The following is a 20,597-nucleotide window of genomic DNA, read 5'->3' as shown; positions in this document are numbered from 1 at the left end:
ACAAGGCAAAGCTGAGCAGTGTTAAGAGTCATTCTGTTGCCCAGAAGTGGAGTTGTTTGGTTTGCCATTCTGTAATTGCAACCATAAATATTCTCCAGGAATAAAATGTTTTAGAAAGGAGGGGAATCGGGGAAGAGATGACATACCTTAGTTGGAAACAGATCGGGATCGGGCCTGTCAGCTCCCCCAGCAGCTGTGGTGGAGCTGCTTCTGAAAGAGAACTCAACCCCTTTGGCTTCTGGTCCTTGGAGAGAGCAGACATGAAGGATGCTTTAGATTACAAGGGCAAATTTTTAGCTGCAGAAGTTTGCTTGCCACTAATGAAATTCTCCATTTTAGATGTGCACCAATCTCTGGATGGGTCATGGTGGTCACTTCACTTATAAGTCCTTAATTCAGGACAAATAATAAAATCATGGGATAACACTAAGGAGCAGTAAGCCAGGTGCAATATCAAAGTGTGGCCTGTTGGAAGTAACACTGTGCTTGTTCTGCCTGGGATTTAATGTTTTTCATAGCAGCCTGTGAGGACCTGTTTTTGATTTGTGACTGAACAGTGCTGGAAGCACACCAGTGGCTTGTGCTGACCAGTCTTGCACAGCACCAGGGCTGTCCCCATTTCTCTCTGTGTCCCCTGCCCCACTGTCCCACTGCCCTCCAGCAAGCAGGCTGGAGGAGAAAGGAGCTGGGAAGGGACACTGCCAAGAAAGCTGTCCCCAGCTGACCTGGGATACCCCGTAATGTCATGCTCAGCATTAAAGAAAAAGGGTGGTTGGTCTTCCAAAGCAGCTCAGAGACTGGCTGGGCATTGTTCTGCTGAAAGGCAGTGATGAATGATTGCTTTTGCATCACTTGGGTTTTTCTTTCCTTCTCTCCTTAAACTGTCTTCATCTTTCATCTTGACCTGTGGATTTTCTCACTTTTGCTCTTCCTTTGCTTTCCCTGTCCCACAGGGAGCTGGGTGAGTCCTGAGCTGCTGACTGGGTCAACCCACTGCAAACATACAGGGAAGTGGCTACACTCAGGGAAACTGGAAGGCTTAATCAGCATGGAGTTAGGCTGGATTATGGCTTGGCTATGTATATCTGCCTTCTGATTGTGTTAACCCCTTAGCTGAAGATTGCTTCTTAGATGGTTCTTTACAGAAATTCTTGAAAGAGTCATTGAATCAAACTGTAAAATTGGCTAAATATCTGAAGGAATATTGGCAATGATAGTGCCTATGGATTTAGGAACAGCACAGAATGAGAGCCTTGAGTGAGATGGTTAAACAGCCTGGCTGATTGTGTAGCTTAATGTCAGGCCTTGTTGAGATCTACTCAAATGTGGCATCTCAGTCCATAGGACAAACTAAAAGCCAAACACTGCCTAAAGAGTGGTGTGGCTGGGATGGAGAAAAGCCACTTCAGGACAGGCTATATGTAGCAACATTATCTTCCCAAGCAGAATTGTTTTTGAAGCATTTGAGCTGAGGCTTTTTTGGCAACTTTTAAAGATGCTCAAAAAATTACTAAAGGTTTTACTTGCAAGCATCACCACAAAACATGTTATTTTGGTGGAGACTGTAAAGATAGAGACTGACATGTTTTGAAGCATCTGGCAGTAGACATTGCCAGGGACTGGATACTGAATTAGATTGAATGCTCTTTCCAAATTGTCTGGAACTTCATGGCTAGTGGTATTCCAGAATAGCTTGTGGGCTATTCTGTTTTCTCAACTGAGGATCAAATTAAATTTTAATCCCTCATCTACAGTATTCCTGCAGTTAGTATTGTCTCCAATATGTTCCAGAAATGGGTTATGATTTCTGGATTCTTCACACTGCATAAAACTGCTTCTCAAGATATCTGAGTCAATAGCATCTGCCTTTGCTTTTTTGTTCCAAGTTATGTCATCTATGAGATCAGCACGTGGTTCCTGGAACACCAACTTCCACAGGGATAATGGTGATCCAGCCTGGTCTGCAGTGCTTCTAAAATATGTATCTACTACTCACCTTACTAAACATATCTCAGGATTCAGCTACTGACCCTTACCCAGGTTTCTTCTCTGTGGGCTACCTCTAATACTACTTGGATATCTTTGATACCTTCTTGATCTCCAATTTTATGGATAAATGTTTAAAGGGAAAAGTATCCTGATTCTTCCAGAAAGCGTTTACAGTTCACTTCTCCAAAAAGAAGAGGAGGAAGTTGTGTATGTCCATGTGGGTGTATCTGTGTGTGTGTGATTCTGTGTGTCTCTGTGTGTGCAGCAGAATTTAGCATTTTATTAAAGATTACCTTGAAAAATCAATCATTGTGATAATCTCTTTGGTACAAAAGAATCTAAGTCTGCCATATTATTTTAATTTCCAGGTTGTGATCACTGACAGACTAAAGCATTGTCATTTGTATTCATTTCCTTTCAAACTGAGAGCAAATTTAGTGTTTTCTTTGATGTAGTCATTGCAGACTAGATTTCTAGAGATGTGCTTTTGAAAATAAATAATTCCCTCCATCTTTAGGCACTTAAATGCTATTAATATCTGACCTTTTATGGCTGTATAGTCACAGATAATGGTCCAGGGATTAGTGAGATGAAAAGATTGAATGTAGCATATTTTAATTCTCATTAACTAGTATCTTAGCATTCTCAAGACAGAGAAAAATAGATATGAAAAGTAGCTGGTTTCTTACAACAGCACAGATGGTTCTCTAGGATTTTAGCTGATTTCCATTTAAACACTTGGAATAAATATTTTCATTTTATTCAACCTGCTACTCAGTTTCAGTTGAGGGAGAACTTCTAGAAGTTGTTAATTTTCCTTAGTTAACCCTCGAAATGTACTAACAAATCTGTCCAAGCTAAGGAGAGCAGGATTCATCATGCTTCTTTTCTATCTCCTCTGAGTGAGGCTGCAAGGTTAGGTGAGTTATCCCATATCCATCAATAATTTGTGGGATCACAGAAATACTTCAAGAGACATCTCAGGCCCCCATCTGGGGATGGGATCCATCACCATCAGGAGATCCTTCCTACCTTATCCTGCACACTTTCTTCCTTAATGGCTGAAGTTACATGAAATAGAACTTTCCTCACTGTCTAGCAAAGAAATCTTTGTTACTTAGTTTAGGGCATGAAGATTATTTCGTTTTACTTAGTGACAGATCCCACTCTCTGAGGATCTTCCATATTAAAAGTAATAAAGGGTAGGTCTGCAAAGAGTGCCACAGGAGACCGTGCACTGTGTCAGAGGTATGATTCACACTTAGCAATGTACTACAGCTCTGGGTGAGCTCCCTCAGATTCTGTTTTCCCACCTTTGCTATGAGTCATGCCTTGAAGTTCTTTTCACAGCTCCAGCCGCTGTGCCTGCGTGGGTGACATTGCCAAGTGCTCACCAAAATCTCCTTTCTGAGCATCGCTGGAACAGAAGCAGACTCAGAGTAAATACTGAGGCCACATCCTTAGGCAGTTAAATGAAAACCCAAAAAACCAGTTCTTTTTAAATCTTTAGGATTTCTGATAGCCTAGTTCCTGATTTTTAACTTTGGAGAGGGAAGTAGGGGAGAGCATGCAGCTTGGCCTTTGACTTGAGTGGAAATTAGGTGTGCACTGAGTCCTGGCACGTGGGCAGCCCTGCAGCTGACTTGTTGGGGTGGTACTGCAAGCAGTACCACTGAGGTACTTCAGGCAGTACCACCAGCTGGGGTGATACTTCAAGCAGTACTTCTGGTACTACAAGAAGTACCAATTCAAGCAGTTTTGACATTCAGAGAATAAAAACCTGGCATATTGCTGAGATTTGCTGAGACAGGGATGATTCGACAGCGGCAGCCTGTGCATGGGCAGAGATTTATTTAGTCCAAGAGATGTGACTTATGATAGACCCATTTTCAGACAGAAAATTCTTTATGTCCCATTTGGTTTTCTTGAACACTACCAGGCTTATCCGAAGTAAATATCAGATACTCCAGAAGTTGTGTTGTTTTTTCCCTGTTACCAGCATAACAGATGCTCTCTATCTCTGTCTCTCAAAATAAATGTGCACAGACAAATTGAGTCAGTCATTCTGGTCTTGGCTTAGACTCTGCTTCCTCTGAAATACTTTTCAGAGTATTTCAACTGCAACAGGCCACAGAAGGACGTTGCTGATAATTCAGCTGCTATTTCTCAAGCATAGTTAAAAGCCCTATGAGATTCTGGTACTGTCAAAGTCCTTTCTGCACCTGCAGTATAGTTACAGGCAATGAATTATATAACTGCTGGATTTCAGTGATTCTCCTGCTTTCTTGCAGTTACACTGCAGTGCTCAGCCTGGATTATTAGTAATACCATTTTGGGGCATCAGTGCAATAAGAAGATCCATCCTGTTTTTGTTAAATGTTTCATCTTCCTTTGCATCCAAAATAGACATGTCTCAAGGTGCTGCTGTGGCAGCTTCCTGCAGTCTTTTAACTCTGCTGGCATTCAGGAGTCTGGTGAGAGGAATGTGGGATGCCAGGGCTTTCAGAGCTGTTTGTTTTCACATGTCCTAGGGCAAATCCCACAGCATCCATCTGGTGTTGGATACTCCATGTGATGGTAGTGCCTTGGGACTACTCACCACTGAGGACTTTTTGTCTCTTTGCTGAGTTATCAGTCATGGTGGACAGCTGATGGGTTTTTATCAACTTTAAATTTTACTGTTCTTTATGTGTATTACACTGTTTACCATAACAAATAGGAATGAAGACTTCTTGGGCTCTGAAGTTACTCCATTTATTTATGATCTTCCAGTAGTTAGATTATGCACCAAGCCTTGATTTTATTTCACTTTAGGATCAGGTTAATCTGTATGCAAGAAGGTGTAAGTATCTTTGTCTGTTGTATACTAATTTTTTTTTTTTTTCCAAAAAGAGAGCTTACTTTTGATTTCCAGAGGACATCACTTACAAACTTCTGTTAATAGTAAAATGGCAGACCTGGAATTCTCAATGGAATAAAGTGCATTAAAATAGGAGGGCCATAATGTTTAATGACTTAAAAACCAAAACCAGCAATAACAAAAAATCAGTGTGCTAGACACGTGTTTTCCACTAACAACATTGTCTGTAGTGTCCTAAAACCATTTAAATCTGTTTGTCCAAGGTTAGCAGTCTACAGCTGTCTCTTCTGTTGCTCTACTAAAATGTTGACACCTCATTTTTTACTTTTTTTAACCTTTAATGGTATAATGGTTAATTTGTAAAATTCCTGTATTTGACATTGTTTTTCTTTTTATTTTACTCCCTGCTTTTTGCATTCTCCTCTTTTGTTTCTCCCACCCTTCATTCCCATTTTTTATTATTATTTTCGTCTTGTGTTACCTTCTTTCCTTCTCTCCCTCATCCCTGCTATTCCTGCTGCTATAGCCTCACAGGCTGGGGAAGCTGGCCGAGCAGGTAGGGGATTTTCGTGTTCCCTCAATACCCACCTATCAGCTTCCAACAGTGGGACAGACTAGAAATTGAGTCTGGAGATTTGGGGATTTTCAGATCCTTCTATAAAATTATAAATAAGTCCAGTATATCTTTATCTGGATGCAGGTTTCATCAAATATCAGATGTCCATTGTAACTATTTCATTCATGCTGAAAATAATAAATACCATAGTGATTGTCTTTGATTTTCAAACTTGACTGTTTCCATTATTTTACAAATACAAATCAGCTTTAGTTTTATTTTTAAAGAGAACCAATTTTTCCTTGGTTTTGTTTTTTTTCTTTTCAACATTGCATATATTTCAAATAAGTTCTCCACTCAGCACTAGTCTGTTACACTGCTGAGTTTACCAGTAGATTGAAAATCATGTCGTTAATAGCTAGAGAGGATTTTGTACCTTGTATTGTGTATAACAAGCTAAAGAGGCTAACATGCATGTGCAGCTCTATTACTCTGTTCTCCTCTGGTGGTGGGTGATGATCAGTACCTCCTCAGCAAGTAACAATTGGTAGTGGTAACACTTTTCCCCCATAAATACAACAATTAGATATTTGTGGGTCTGGGCTGCAACTTTTAGTGCCCAAAAAATTGTGGAACGATCAGCCACCATTGCAAAAATGTAACATTTAGCCCTAGACATTCCTAGTGTGAAGAATTATACTCTACAATGCATCCCAAATGGGACAGAAATCACTAGGAGTTCATGCTGCCTTCTGGTTTAAGTAGTAGACATCTAAATAACTGCTAAAGGAGTTTGTGCATCTGGAGTTCACCAGGTTTAGGAGAATTCCTCTGCTGAAAAGAAAATTTCCAACGTGCCAGCGTTCCAGAATGAAGTTGTGCTTTTCTTCTAGCTTTGTGTTTAGCAGTAGCATGAGGTCTGCAGCAGAGAAGAGAGCCCTAGCTTGGAGCATTGAGAATTCACATGATGTTCAGTGGTGATGAGTTTGAAGTTTTGGATAAGGGCAGATCATAGCAGGCTGCAAAACTGCAGAAAAGCTGTGGGTGGAAAGGCCCAAAGACTGCATCATCTCTGCATGAAAGGAAACTAAAATTAGTCTGCCCTTTTTCAAGTAGCTAAATATTGTGACATAAAGCAAGGGTTTGAATTATGCAGTGGAAGACTGAAAAGGATCAGAATAATTGCTCAACAGACCTTCAGTCCAGATTGGGTCATGTCATGCGTGCTACCTTTACTATCTTTAGCTTCAAGTATATTCTCTGTTGCATGTATAGAAGACTCAGTAAACCATGCTTCACATTCCTGACCATGTGCTTCTGCCATTAAACTGTGTCTCCTCAGCAATTTCCGCCTTCCTTTATATGGCAAAACGTGTTTAACATTTTTTGTATGTATCCATGTGCTGATTACTTGGCCTTTTGTAGCAAATAAAACCTCTGTTGACATGTGTTGGTTAAGTAGTCTGACTGCTTGATGTTTTTCTGAGCTCCAAGGTGACAAGTACCTGATGGTAGGTATTTATCCAGTGCTTGTTCTGGTTCTGTAAAGCTGAGCTTTGATTGATGAATACCTTAAATATAACTTGTCATTTGATTAGCATAATTAGCACTGAAATGAATGTTTGGTTATTTGGGGGGTAAAGCTGTTTTCTCCTCGCAGCCCTCAGGTTCTGATTAGCTGATGTTGTTGTTTGCAGGGAACATCTGGACCAGATCCCACCACAGTGTATGTTGATATGAGGGCACTGAGGCATGACAGGTCAGAACCACCTTTTTCTTTTTCTCTAATACACACAATTAACAGAGTTTCTAGGAAGAAAGCTGCTTACAGCACACCCCACGGACCCTGGAAGCCATTGCAATAATAAATTATTTGTGTTGCCTCCTACCAGCCAGCAGACACAGACATTATATTGGTTAATTAATTTTACCTCTGGTAAAACTGAGACATCTAACATCGCTACAGCATTGACTAAGAAGATTCCTTGCCTTTATTGCCACCAGGATTTCATGACACTTGTGTTCAGGTGGTGCAGCCCAGCCAGTCCCCACAAACTGAAGTCTTGCTGGGCTTTTTGGCTTCACAGAGTGTTTCTCCTGCCTTGGCAGCTCTTTGCCTGTCAGGAGATCATGGTGGGTTTGCTGCAGTTCTTAATCCTGCAGGACTGTGAGGGGATGGATTATTTGCTTCAGCCACTGTGAGCAACCACATTCTGTAGTTGTGGGTATTTTTCAGTTCCTTCTTGAGTGTTAGATATGTATACAAGGAGTGAGAAATAAAATTTATCACTTAGTGGTTGGAGGCAAGCTTGAGATCTCAGGTGTCATTTTAAAAAATACCCATGCACGGATATTTAATTTTTCCAATACTCTGGTTGTGAGTCTCTTTACAGAACTGTAACAAACCAAGGAGTTTTCTATGAACTCTGGAAAAGGTGAACATTCAGTTAACAGTCCTGGTTCTCTTAAAAAATCATTATCCAAATTGGGAGTTTCTTTGTTCTTTTTCTTTCATCCTTCTCAAAAGCTTAAGAGAGAATTTGCCCCCCACCTTTGGTTCTATCAAAGTGCAAAGGGCACTGGAGGCCCCAATTACCCACTGGTAGTTAGGTCAGATAGACATGTAGGTATTTTCTTGTTGCACATGGAGTTTGGCAGGTAGAAGAAAGGAGCTGCAAGATGTTTGACTCATGATTTCTTTATTCCTTTTGCACACAGTGATTCAGATAATAACACTTAGGTTTGATCTGTCCTTTGGGACACTACTGTCTGCATAAACCAGCCACAGAAATTCAGTGTTCCTGGCCCAGCAAGTTCAGTAGTGTAGAGACAGAGTCCACAGTCATAATCAATGCAGAAAAAAGGCCTTTTCTATAGAAAGAGAATGTAACATTCACAGTCAGTAAAAATTATAAATAATTAAAAAAATATGTTTAGAGAGAGGAATTAAGATTTACTCTTCATGAAAGTTGCATAAACCCTGGGTATACTATTTCCCTGCCTTAGCATGTCATTGAGAAGTAAGCATCATCACCAAGATCAGGCTTTTCAGTGTGTTAATTTATATTTAGTGACTAGTTCTACAGAACATGAAAGATGATCTTTAGAGCTGGTTCTCATAGCTGGTAATGTAGATTTTAATTTGATGGTTTAAAGTTGTGCCTCATTTACCCAGTCCTGCAGAATTTGGAATTAGATTAGTGGGTCATAAATTAAGGGAGAAAACAACTCTATTTGACATAGTCCCTTCACACTTGCTGTTTCTAACCATTTTAGTGGAACTGAATGTCCCTATTACTTAGCAGTATCTGAAAGATCCCTGTAGATATCTGTGAGACCACAGAGTAGCAACCCACAGAGTCTGTGCAGGCCAGCCAGTCCCCCAACAATATGAACATTTTACACTGTACACTTAATGCGAGAAAATGTTTTTCATAATTTGTATTTTAGAAGATATTTTTCAGGGTCTGAAACAGACTGAACATATGTTTTTTTTTCTGGGCATGATAACACTCTTTAGTTGCTTCAAAAAACAGCTGTAGTTCATCTCTTTGAGATTATTCAAACCCTGTTCACATCCATAAAAATTAATAATCAGTTTCAATACCACTATTTCAAGCTCATCTGGTAATTATATGCTGTGCACTTTACAGCTCATGAAAATGTCATTTTCTTGTGGGTGTTCAGGTCAAAATACCTGTGCTAGGTGTGTGGAGATCTAGGGGTGGTTGGTTGACCTAACTAGATGTTTCTTCCCTCCCAGCTCCCCCTGGATTTGGATGATTTGCTTCTTAGGTCAGGGTAGAAGTTTTCAAACCCCTTTTTGTGTGTGTCCCTGTGTGGTTTTGAGCTAACAGCTTCAGTTTAGCTGCTGGGACTCTGGCCATAGTCCTGGGCTCACCTGGAGGTTCAGGAAACTTGTGCCAAGGGTGCAGCCACGGGGTCAGTGACTGGCATCAGTTCTGGCACTGGAGAAGGGTTTGACTGCCTGGCTGTGAGCTTTTAGTGCAGTTCTGGGTGCTCCAGCTGCTCAAGTAGCATCTCACGTGGAGTCCCATTGTGTTTGTGAGTCCCAAGGAGTGTCCCAGGCACCCTGAGCTGTCTCAAATGACATTAGACTCCTGGTTTTGGAATTTAAGTACCACAAAAAGCAAGAATATACAGCTTGCTTGCTGGTGGTGACAGTATCATTGTACTCAAAATTTTACTGATTTTCCACAAATCAGGGTGTGCTCAGGATGGCCTGAGGAAAGAGTGAGCAAAGACAGGCAAGTCCCACAGAGGCTTTTAGTAAAGCACAGAGGACTCCTGAGTTATCTGCCAGGTGGGTGATGTGTCCCTGCAGTGCAGAGCAGTGCAGTCTGCAGGGGCCACAGAGCTTAGCTCAGGTCCAAGGGACAGAGGAGGTGGATTAATGCTTCCAGCAGGTGGATTAATGCTTCCAGAGGTGGATTTATGCTTCCAGCATGGCTCAGAGGCTCCTGGCTGCTGCCCCCTGTGCAGCTCTGTGTGCCCAGGGCATGCCCAGGGAGGGACAGGCAGCAGAGCTCTGGGCAGGAGCACCTGCTCAGGTCTTTGCTGCATTTCTCTGCCTCTGGGAAAGCCATTTTATTCCCCCTCCCCCACAAAAAAGGGAAAATAAATGGAATAAATATGCAGAGTCTTGTCCTGCTTCTAAAGGCCTGTTGTCAGACTGTTCCATCATATTTTTGGCCAGTCATGCTCTCCTCAGAAAGCTTCTCAGGTGGTTAAGCACAAGGTGCCTAAATATGCTAAAAGCTGAGAAGTGCTTGGAAGATAAAAGAGTGAGAGAACAAGAGCCTTTTCTCATCATGCCAAAGCACCACATACTTGAAAGATGGTGGCTTTTGCAGCATTTGCATCCTTTTGTACAGTAAAGATGTAAATCTGAAGCCCAACCATCCCTTGTATCTGGATTGTTCTAAAACAATATGCACTTGTGCTTATAAAATATCCAGCAAAAACCACATTTCTGATATTAAAATAAAAATTTCCCAGCTTCTTCATCCTTAACAGCAGCTTAGTTTTTGGTAGAAAAGCTATTTATTGGCAAAACAAGCCAAATCATCAAACTGAGAATAAACCAAATTAAATCTTTCTTTCCCATCAACAGGGCAAAAAAATTTTCAAGTGTTCTGCAGCAGGTCAGAAATTCTCAAATGTTTCAGTATATTTGTAAACATCTAAACCTTACTTTTTTTAGACACTTACTTTTTTTAGAGCTGTTTTCAAAGGTTACTGTTTTAAGCTGATAATACATATATTGAAATTACCTTGAATTTGAAACCAGCAGGTATGATTTAGAAATGAAATTACATTAAAAATATTGAAATATTTCTACTGCTTTGAATTGTTTCTCAAAGTTTTAACATAGGAATTTCTTTTCCTAGGTATCTGTACCTTTCATATTCTAAATGTTTTATAGAGAATTTCCTCAGGAATTTTAAATAGTGAGCTGAAGGAACCATCTGGTGACAGCTGAGGGAGATCATTGATCTTCTCCTAAAGAAGATCATGCAAATCCTGTAAAGATAAACATCCCCTTGCATCCTAATATTCTTTTCTAGATCAAAACTTTATCCATTAAAAAAAAAAAAAAAGAAAACCTCTGTTCTGCCCTAAGCAGAGCAAGGAAAGATCTACTTCGATATTGAAGTTTATTTTTAAAAGGATAAGAAAAGTAAAAGGAAACATATTCATTGCAATCTGTCTACCTCCAGAAGCAGATAAAAAGTGACCAGTCTTCTTGTTCAGTAGCAGATAGTGACAACTTAGGAGCTTTGATGTAGTGGAGGCTTGGACTCCCAGGGGGAGAGAGCCACTAACCAAGTCACCAATGTATTGATGAAAATTCAGATACCATTTGCATGCATTTCTCATAGATAGTTCCCCCTTATTTTGACTACAAATTGTGTTTAAACTGTTTATTGCACTGCATTGACATTTTATATCAAACTGGGCAAGAATGAAGACTTTCAGCCAGTGCTGGTAAACAGTTTTCTGTTTTATTTGATGCCATCTCTGGTTTCACACATGCAGACATCCTTTCCCATCTTATCCTGTCTTCAAACTGCAGTATACCCTTTGGTGGAATAATAGGTGCATGAAATGATCTTTTAAATTATTCAGTTTCATCTAGTTAAGTCTGTAGGGTAATAAAGATGGAAAATTAATTTATTAAACTCTTTTGTGGTTTACTAGAGCTCCTTTTGAGCTACATGTAATGGTGAGCTGCTGAGATAGACAGACATGGTGAGGCAGCTGGCACCAAAGAGGAGCTCAAATCCAGGTGTGGGATATTGCCAAACAGACCAGAAGCAAAAGGATGTATTTGGGTTCAAGTTGTTAATTTGTCAGTCTGGCTATTATTCAATTTATGGCTTATGATATCCACAGTCTTTCACTGAAATTCTCCCACTCCATCATTAGAACAATTATTTTAACCTGATTACTCTCTTTATTAAACAAGGAGTATGTGGAGCTGTACAAAATAGGTGTCTTTTCCCATGTGGCCACTGACATCTTCTTGGACTGATGCAAATTAATGTAGCTCTTTAAAAAATTACCTTTTATATACTTAGTCTGTCATTAGCAGAATAAATTTCTTAGGAGGTCATTTGTGTGTTGTACTAAAAATAATAAACAAATCTTACTTTTTCTTTTGGATTCCAAGAGCATTCAGAGATCTCTGAACTTCCTTCAGACTTGCTCAGACATTGTTTCCTTGGCAAAGCTGTTTTCAGAATGGCAGTTCTGAATCTCATTCCTCAAGAAAAGAAGGGAGCACTTGTAGCATTTCAAAGAAATGAGAAAACAGTTACTTAGAATTTATTTTTATAGATTGCCTATATTCTGAGCCCAGTCTCAAATCCAGGCTCTGTCAAAAGGAATCAGTGAAGGCTTTGGCTTCATTTTAATATATTCCAGCATTTCAGACTTCATGCAGGAGCAGATAAATAGCCTTTTATTATGGCTGTCAGTTGTTTATCCTTCTCTGCATTTTACTGAAACTTTCATGTTATGTATACATTGTTTAGGGTAATACCAAACAGCAAAGCCCCAGGAGCCTTTTTCCCTTATTCTCAACCACTTCTCCTCCATCTGCCTTGAAAAATACTTTTATTACAGGGTTACCACACCAAAGAACTCCTTAGCTGAGTTTTTAGTGAGCTGTAGCCCCAGCAATGCTCTGTAGCACAGCCAGGGTGTGCAGGGGAACATTTTATATTCACACAGGAGGAGAACAGGCAGGGGGAGGTTTGTCAGAAGGAGACTTGCTAATAGCAAGTGACAGTGAAATAGTCACCTTTTGTGCAAATTTAATTGATTAATCCTATTTGAAAGCCTTTGGGCAATAGTAGCAGAAAGAAGCTCTGAGGATTTCTCCCTTGGTGCTGGGGGAGCAGGGCTTTTCCAGCTCCTGCAGTGGCTTACAGCACACAGAGCCCAGTCAAGGTTTGAGAAAATCAAAGTCCTCAGTGTTCACTGTGTGGGGTCCAGAGGGGTGGTTAAAATCCATCCCTGCCCTCTGTGACACCCAGCCAGCGTTTCCCTTGCAGGGAGATGCTGTAGGCAGAGGGCATGGGTTGTTTTGAGGTGTAAAGTTCCACATGCCTGGTGGACTGTTCAGAACAGACCTCCCATATCATTGTCCTCAGAGGGCTTTAGGCACAACAAGCTCATTTTGCCAATGGAATTGCCAAGTGCTACCTCCAGCACTGCCATTCCTGTCACCCTGAGCTTCAGGGATGTTCTCATATGGGTGGCTCCAACTCCAAGTTCCACACATCACCCATAATGTTTTGTAATTTTGGGCTGCTTTAGCTGTTTGGATGTTTTTCTGTTATCACAGAAACAGTTTTTTCATGAAAGTGTAAAGATTTGCACCCCTATGGAGTCGGTAGAAGTAACTCGGCTGAGAGAAGGGCCTGAGGTCTTTAAAATAAAACCTGAGTCCCTCAAAGACTTCCAAAAAGAAATTATGCAGTTTGGTTTTGAGGACTCTTTGTAGAACTGCCTGGCTTTTAGGCATTTTGCCTATTAGCTTTCAGAATCTTGTGTGTGAGTATAAGCTGTTTGTCACGGTACTGGCAAAGCCCTCCTTCTTCTTCATGTTTTTCCTCAGGAGAAGATACAGCCTTGGCCTTTCAGCAGCATTGTGCTTTCTTTCTGCCATGCAAACACTGCTGTCTCAAAAATCCCCTTGGAATTGTTTCTGATCTATGGGAAACAAATCTCCCAGAAAGAAAAGTTCATTTGGGCTGATAAGCATCATGTGAACACTCAGTTCTGGCTCAGAGAACTCCCAGTCTGTCTGGAGAGGAGCAAAGATTCTCCCTTGCTGTTCTGATTGCATCAGGAGAACTTGTTTAATCTCTGTACACTGAATAGTCAGTGATTAGGAATAAAACTGATGGCCTGGGAAACTGAAGAGGAGCAAATATTGTTGAAGAAATTGTACTGTTCACCCATGAGGATCCAGAGTTATAACCAAATTTGTAAATGCACCTTTTAAAGAGCTTTGAAAGCTGCCTCATGTCTCCAGGCATAGCACAACTTCTGTGCAGGGCAGAAGACAGGGAGAAATGTCCAAGAACTCGGTGGGTGAGAGCCCTACAAAGTAATTTTTTGTGCTTTCCAAGGCAAGATTACTTGTCACTGAAGTATTTCCTCCCTTGACACAAGCCCATTTTTTCCTTGATAAAATCATCTTCAAGATAAAAACTTATCATGGTTTTAGTGGAACAGGACAATAAGAGTTGGCTCCAAATATGGTTTTTGAGAGAGGATGTGGTTTAGCATAGTTTAACTACAAATCAAGAAATTCCAGTTATATTTCCCTGGATGGCTTAGAGGAAAGAGAATACTGTCCTGTGTATCAAGTAAGACAAAGGGAAAAGAAAAAGCTGTAGTTTTCCAGGAAGGTGAGTGTACTGCAGTTGTACACTTATTGTGTTACTGTTTGCAAGCAGCATTTGCATGTCATTCTTCTAGTATGAGTAAAAAAACTAGATGGAAAATGGTTCCATTTTTGTTTTGACAAAGTAGTTTTTGAGTGTGACAATAGTTTTGCTGAAATTATAAAATTTCAGTAAAATTCTTGGGAATTTCACTACTTATTACATTTCCAATTTATTAAAATACACCAACATATTTATTCCTGAAGAGTGTCTGACACTGTTAAAAAAAAGGATTTTCCATTTCCAAGTGTACTGAGTTTCTTTGGTGTTACAGGTCCTTCTCTTTCAATTATGCTTCTCATGGAACCTGGAAATACATAAAACAAGCTGGCTGCTCAGATTTCTGAGGAAGATTTATTAAAAAGTCTTCCTTTTTTTTGTTGCCTAAAGGCAATACTTCCTTCTTTCTCTCTCCCAGACTTTGCCATGAGTCTAGCTGCACAGTTGCAGGAATGTCTAAATAAAATGGAATTTTGATTCTTCCATTTTTTTATGCAAGTAAGATGTATTATGTATTTGATTTTTAGAGATAACATATTCTGAAACAATTTGCTTTCCTTCATTTTGGTACATGCTCTTAATGGAATGGTAAACACTGATTCTCTAAAAGTGCCAAGTGATCAGCATAGGGTGCATTTGCTGTTTCAGCAGTGGAGGAAAATGTGCAGCTTTCCCACATTGCTGCCTTAGAGGGCATTTCACAAGGCATCTGCTTTGGAAGGGGAAATAATGAATATATGTAAGATTTGGAACAAGGCTTTGTAGCTCCTGCAGCTCTAGCCACAGACTGTGCTGTGCTGTAAGAGATGGAGCTTCCCATGTGCTCTCCATCCCCCTTTCTGTTCCCCTCTTCTCCTGCCAGCCTTTGCAGGAGGACAGGGCCTTTGCCATGCCACACACTGTCATGTTTTTGGGACAAATAATTCAGCACAGGGTGCTGTGCTGCCAGTTACCCCTGGGAAATGGGCTCTGTCACCCTTGGGACCCACTCCAGCTTGCCAGCCTCAGGCACTCACTTGGCTCCTGTTGTCAGTGAAATCTTTGGCTGAAGGAAAACTGAAGGAATGGTTGGGCTTGGGAAGGAGAGCTCTGGATAGTAAAAGCATTCTTTATTTATATGATACAACACTAATTTGGTTAGAGATGTGATACCCTCTTAAATAGCTCCTTTCAATGGATCTTAATATGTTGCTTCAATTCTAGCTTGTCCTTTTTAGTATGGCACATAATGGAAGTGTCTGTGAGCAGAAGATGAACTTGTGTAAGCCAAGAGTCTCAAGAAGCTCAGCCCTGGTTCCCAGGGAGTCTCCTGTGACAGGACAGTCCCTTTTCAGTGCCTGCAGGTGTACAAGGCACTGCTGCTCATGGCGCTGCTGACCTTTCCTTCTGAGTGCTCACCTGCAGTTTTCATTGAACTGAGAAAATAACTTCATGTGTTGGTGTTCCATGCACAGGAAATGCCCCTGGTTCTTGTTGAGGAGAACTTTGGGCAGATCCTTTCCCAAAAATGTGGGTTGAGTCAGCTAATTGTGGGAAATTTGGAGGTTATAGCAACAGAAGGGGACAGCTTAAATAAAATTTCTCAATTTCAGAAACTCCATGTTTGATTACATTGTGGGAATGTAGAGTGTGAATATTTTATTAGCAATGTTAAAATAATTTCCATCATTTGTTAGCAACAAATAAGCTAATTCCATTAGCTCAGGATGTTTTTAGATCCCAAGTTCATTATAATTAAATTTTTCCCTGTATGTGAAGTCTCTTTAGAGATTAGGACTAGGAAGACAAAGGGTTACAAAATAGAAAAAGCATACTGCATTAAAGAGAATTATCAGATCTCAACTGTGATTATGAAAATGCTGTAAAAACAATTAGTAATAAACACCATGTCCTGGGAGGTTTGTAATCTGAGTAAAAAGATAACAGCTGTGAGCAGCTTTATGCCTGGTTTTGCAAAGCTGAGCCTGAAGCACAGAGAAAGGTGATGCTGCACCTCATGGTGCTTGAGGTGCAAGGTGGGAGACCAAATTCTCCAGAGTCCAGGTCCACTGCATTCTCTTGAAATAGTTGTATACTGTGCTTTAAACAGTGTGCAAGGTAATTTAAACAAATTTAATGTGTGATGGCAGCTGAACATTTGAAGGCTGAAAGCAAACATAACCTTTTTACATATTCCCATAATCTTCTACGATAAAATTGTTATTGCTTTTTAATCTGTGAAGCTTTGAGTGTTCCCTTCCTGAACCAGAGTTCCTGCCCCATTTTGATTTGTTTGCAGTTTCTGAACTGTATTAAATGATTGTGTAACTTTTTCTGCTTCTTTGTCCAGCCATCTGAAGGATTGGAAGCTCTTAGCTTTTGACCTCAGGGAGTTTGGCACATGAAGTGTAATTTAGGTTTATAGTGAAGGATTCCTGTACATTAAAGGAAATGATTTAGTGCTAATTCTTGTTGATTATCAAATTAACAGGATTAAAATATGTCCTAAGCATACAGAAAGTTTAATGGTTGTTCATTTGGTTGGTTAAAGTTTGCCTAAATCCCAAGGCCCCTTTTCAGTCTCAGTTGTATTTATCCATTATTTGAATATATCATGTGATAGGAGAAAATCTGCTCTGAGGAAACCAGGATGATGCAGGGAAATGTCTGCATTATCTACAGTTTCCTCTCAGCCTGTGTTCAGCTGTGCAATTTCCCTACTTTTCTGATTTGTTATTTGAACCTGCCTGTTATTTTGGAAGGAAGAGCTTATGTTGTTTGATCCATATTTCCTTTTTTTGGTTGAATGAGCTCATTGACTTGTTAATTCTGGAATCGTTCACTTAGAAACATTTTATTGTTTGAGTAAAGAGAAAATGCACTGACAGTCTTGAGTGTCAACGAGTCCTGACCCAGTCCAGGATCCCACTGTTACCTACAGAAAATGAGAAGAGGCTGCAGCAGCCCTGTCCCACCAGGAGCCTTATCCAAGCACCATCTGAGGCTGGACATTGATGCATATCTGAAAGGTGTTGTTGATGGCAGTAGTTCTTTATGATTTGAGTCAGAACTAGGATGCCCCCGTGCTCTGGATGTAGCCACATAAAAGGTCTCTGACATTAAATGCCTTGCAATTTGGTTTTGGTTACAGTTTCTAATGAATTAGGTAGTTGGCCCTTTTTTCACTGTAAAAGACCATTGTGTTGAATTCAGAAGAGTCAGTTTGGGCAGATCCTTTTCAGCTTAAGGAAAAAGTTTTCAAAGTGGGCAAAACACATTAAGTTTTTATTTTTTGCTCATGATGTGGGTGAAATAATTTTCAGTTTGGAGAGTTAATTCATTTAATTTTGAAACAAAACAAAATGCCTGAAATATTACCCATAAATAATCTCTTTTTCTGACCTGCCACATGGTTTTTTTAGATTCCATTTACAACTTCTGTACATATTTAACAACTTTGTTCCAGTTTAACACAGAGAAATTTTAAAAACATCACTATCTTGCAGGATAAGAAAATATCCAATTTTTCCCCACAAGTTTAATTTTTAATGTAGGATGATGGTCAGTAGGTAAACTTAAGAAACAGGGCTGGAATGAAACCAGAGACCACTGGCTGTTGCTTTCAGCCACAGAAAGTCTGTGGGCAAGGAGGGGGCTTGAATACATTGGGTTATGTGTTCATCACATCCTGTTTGGCTTCCTCTAGGCTTTGTTGCTGAAGGTTTTCAAGAGTGGCAGCATCCAAGAACAGATGCTGAAAGAAATTCGAGTGCAAAACAGCTGGTGTGAAAGAAACCAAAGAGTTGGGCTTCCAAGCTGGCATGGCTGTGAAGTGACATGGTGTGATGAGAGCTGAGACATGCTGTGAGAGCTGAGACATGGTGTGAGAGCTGCTCCAGGCAGAAGGGGTTGGTGGGAGAGACAGGGAAATCAGAGCTGGACATGATGGGAGTGCCCAAGCCTGGCTGACAGAAGATGCTGGCACACAGGCAAGGAGGAAGAGGACAATTACCATGGCTCAGCTTGAGGGAATGGCTGTAAAGGGAAGACAAAAGTTCGAGATGTGGGGTTTGGCCAAGTGGTAGGGTAAAAGGCAATGAGTTATATTGAAAGAGAACAGGGGCACTGGGGAAAAGCTCCTTTGAGTTGGATGTGGAGAGGTAGAAATAATAAGAGGAAGCTGAGACTGGTGCATGCCAAGCATCACAGAGTGAAAAAGGTTCCTGGATTTGAAATAAAATTCAGCTGAGAAATAAGCCCTGAAAGGAAGTGGAAGAAGCCCCATCATTTGAAATACCCTAACAGAAGTAGGCAAAGCACTCAAAGTGCACTGCAGGGAGCAGCCTTTTTTGGCAGGCAGCAAGACTTGGATGACCTCATAGCTTCTTTCCATCTCTATTAAAATCACAGAATCCAAACTCTTTCTCTGAGCAGCAGCACAGCCAGCTCTGAAGGATTGCCCAGTTTTGGCACTGTAGTCTTGCTCAGTACCACTCTGCATGTGCCAGCCCCTGCAGATTCCCAAGGCAAGAGTTAATAGCTCTGCTGAAAAACTCTCTGATTAGTGAGGAGCACCAGCAAGCTGTGCAGTGTATTTTGGAGAGTTTTCATCACCAAATGAACCAGATCTAAAATGGAGCATAAACAAAATTTTCAGTTTCAGAAAGACATTGTTGCTGCATTTTGATACCCCTTTGCTGCACAGTGATGGCAGTGCCTGGTTAGTTATAGCTGGCCAGTTCCTGTTCTGAAGTCAGATTTCAGCCCTACTTTTCTATAGTAAGTATTTGATTTAAAGAAGATGAAATATGTTCAACATATTAAATTGTAAGAAGAAAAGAAGTTGGCACATACTGGGAGTGTAGCTGCATTCCCCATTAAATCCCAGGAACCAGACTTTGAAACAGTTTTCTCAACTCTACAGCTCCAGTGAGAGAATTTTTTAAGAAAATGTTCTTAGGAACCATTGGAAAAAAATGATGGAAAATATACTCTTCTATACAGTTCTGGGTAAATATTACAGTTTCATTGTGTATCATCCCTGGTTGTAGCTTTGCAACAGTGAAACAATTCTTAAACATCTCTGTCCCCCCCCTCCAATCAGATATTTTAGTGGGGGAGAAACCCTGTGTCTGCCCTGCATTGTGTGGCTCATTTATGTTTTTCCCTCTCAGCTTGGCTGCAAACCACCAGAAGGTGCAGAAGTGGCTTTCCCACCCAAGGGCAGCATGTTTTGTTTTCTCCCATCCACTTGATTTTCAGGCTCTTTGCCAGTCTGGCTCTGGTGCCATGTTCTCCTCTGCCCTTCCCAGCAGGACTGGGCAGCAGGAGAGAGCAGCAGGAAGGCTCTGGGCTCACTTTGTAAGAGATTGTTTGCATTCCCAACAAAGAGCTCTGGAGCACTGCTGACAAACAGGACTTGCCCTTCCTGGACCTGCACTGCCTGGGAGTGGGTTGGGATTATTTGGGAATTTGGAGAGGGATTGCTGCCATTGTCCCAGGGAGGCTGCAGGGAGCTGTGTGCTTCTTTGCCAGCATCACCTGGGTAATTCAGGGGTGTTGTTTTTAAGGGTCTGATGGGCCCTGAAGTGCTCTGCATTTTTATTTTGCCTACCAGAGCAGCCTTGATAGTGATGCTGTTTGCTCAAGAGGGAAGCACAGAAGTTTTCGATTGTGTCTGCATTTTTCAGTGAAAAAAGGGAAATCTCTTGAGGAAGAGTGGGAACAATTGAATTATTTTATGTTGAGGCACAACAAAACTCCTTTTAAAAATTATTGCCTAATGCCCATGATTTATTCACAGTATCTAGTCACAGTAGAGTTAATGAGACTACTAAGAACTTAAAATTAGGAATGCACATGAGAGTTGCTAACATCAGAATCTCACATTTTACTTATATTTTTTGAAATATCTCTGTGGCAAAACATTTTTTATTGTTTTTGGATTTGTTAGATGTTTAACAGTGTGTTCCCCAATGAATTGTGAGCTTAGCAGAAACTTTTTTAAAAGGGATCCAGGGTTTTGGGTGCTAAGAGGGCCTCACAGAAAACCTGCAGGAAATGCTGTTTCTATGTTTAGTGCAGTGCCATGAAAACTCTGTAGGGATGTGAGGTGGGAAGCACAGAGTGGGAGAGGTTTAACAAAGCTGGAAAGTGAGAAATTGCACCTTCTGTGGATCGCCATGTGCTAAAAAATCAGGCAAGGTTAAACTAAACAGGTGGAGAAGGGAAC

The 20,597-nt window shown here is 40.7% G+C and overlaps 1 protein-coding gene across 5 annotated transcripts in view; it reads left to right on the top strand.

Moving 5' to 3' along the window:
• The window catches only part of DIP2C (disco interacting protein 2 homolog C), a 310,694-nt gene that overhangs the window by 274,428 nt on the left and 15,669 nt on the right, over positions 1-20,597 (top strand). For 3 of the 5 annotated variants that reach the window (XM_030943864.1, XM_030943862.1, XM_030943861.1), the window contains 2 exons: positions 5,376-5,405; positions 7,103-7,164. In XM_030943864.1, coding sequence (XP_030799724.1) covers positions 5,376-5,405; positions 7,103-7,164 — 92 coding nt within the window. The remainder of the gene's footprint in view (positions 1-5,375; positions 5,406-7,102; positions 7,165-20,597) is intronic. The other 2 variants (XM_030943865.1, XM_030943863.1) reach the window with 1 other exon arrangement.

This window comes from Camarhynchus parvulus, chromosome 2, assembly GCF_901933205.1.
Source record: "Camarhynchus parvulus chromosome 2, STF_HiC, whole genome shotgun sequence".
Classification (NCBI taxonomy): Eukaryota; Metazoa; Chordata; class Aves; order Passeriformes; family Thraupidae; genus Camarhynchus; species Camarhynchus parvulus.
Note: the sequence above shows the minus strand (reverse complement) of the source record. Positions and strands in the feature narration are given on the sequence as shown.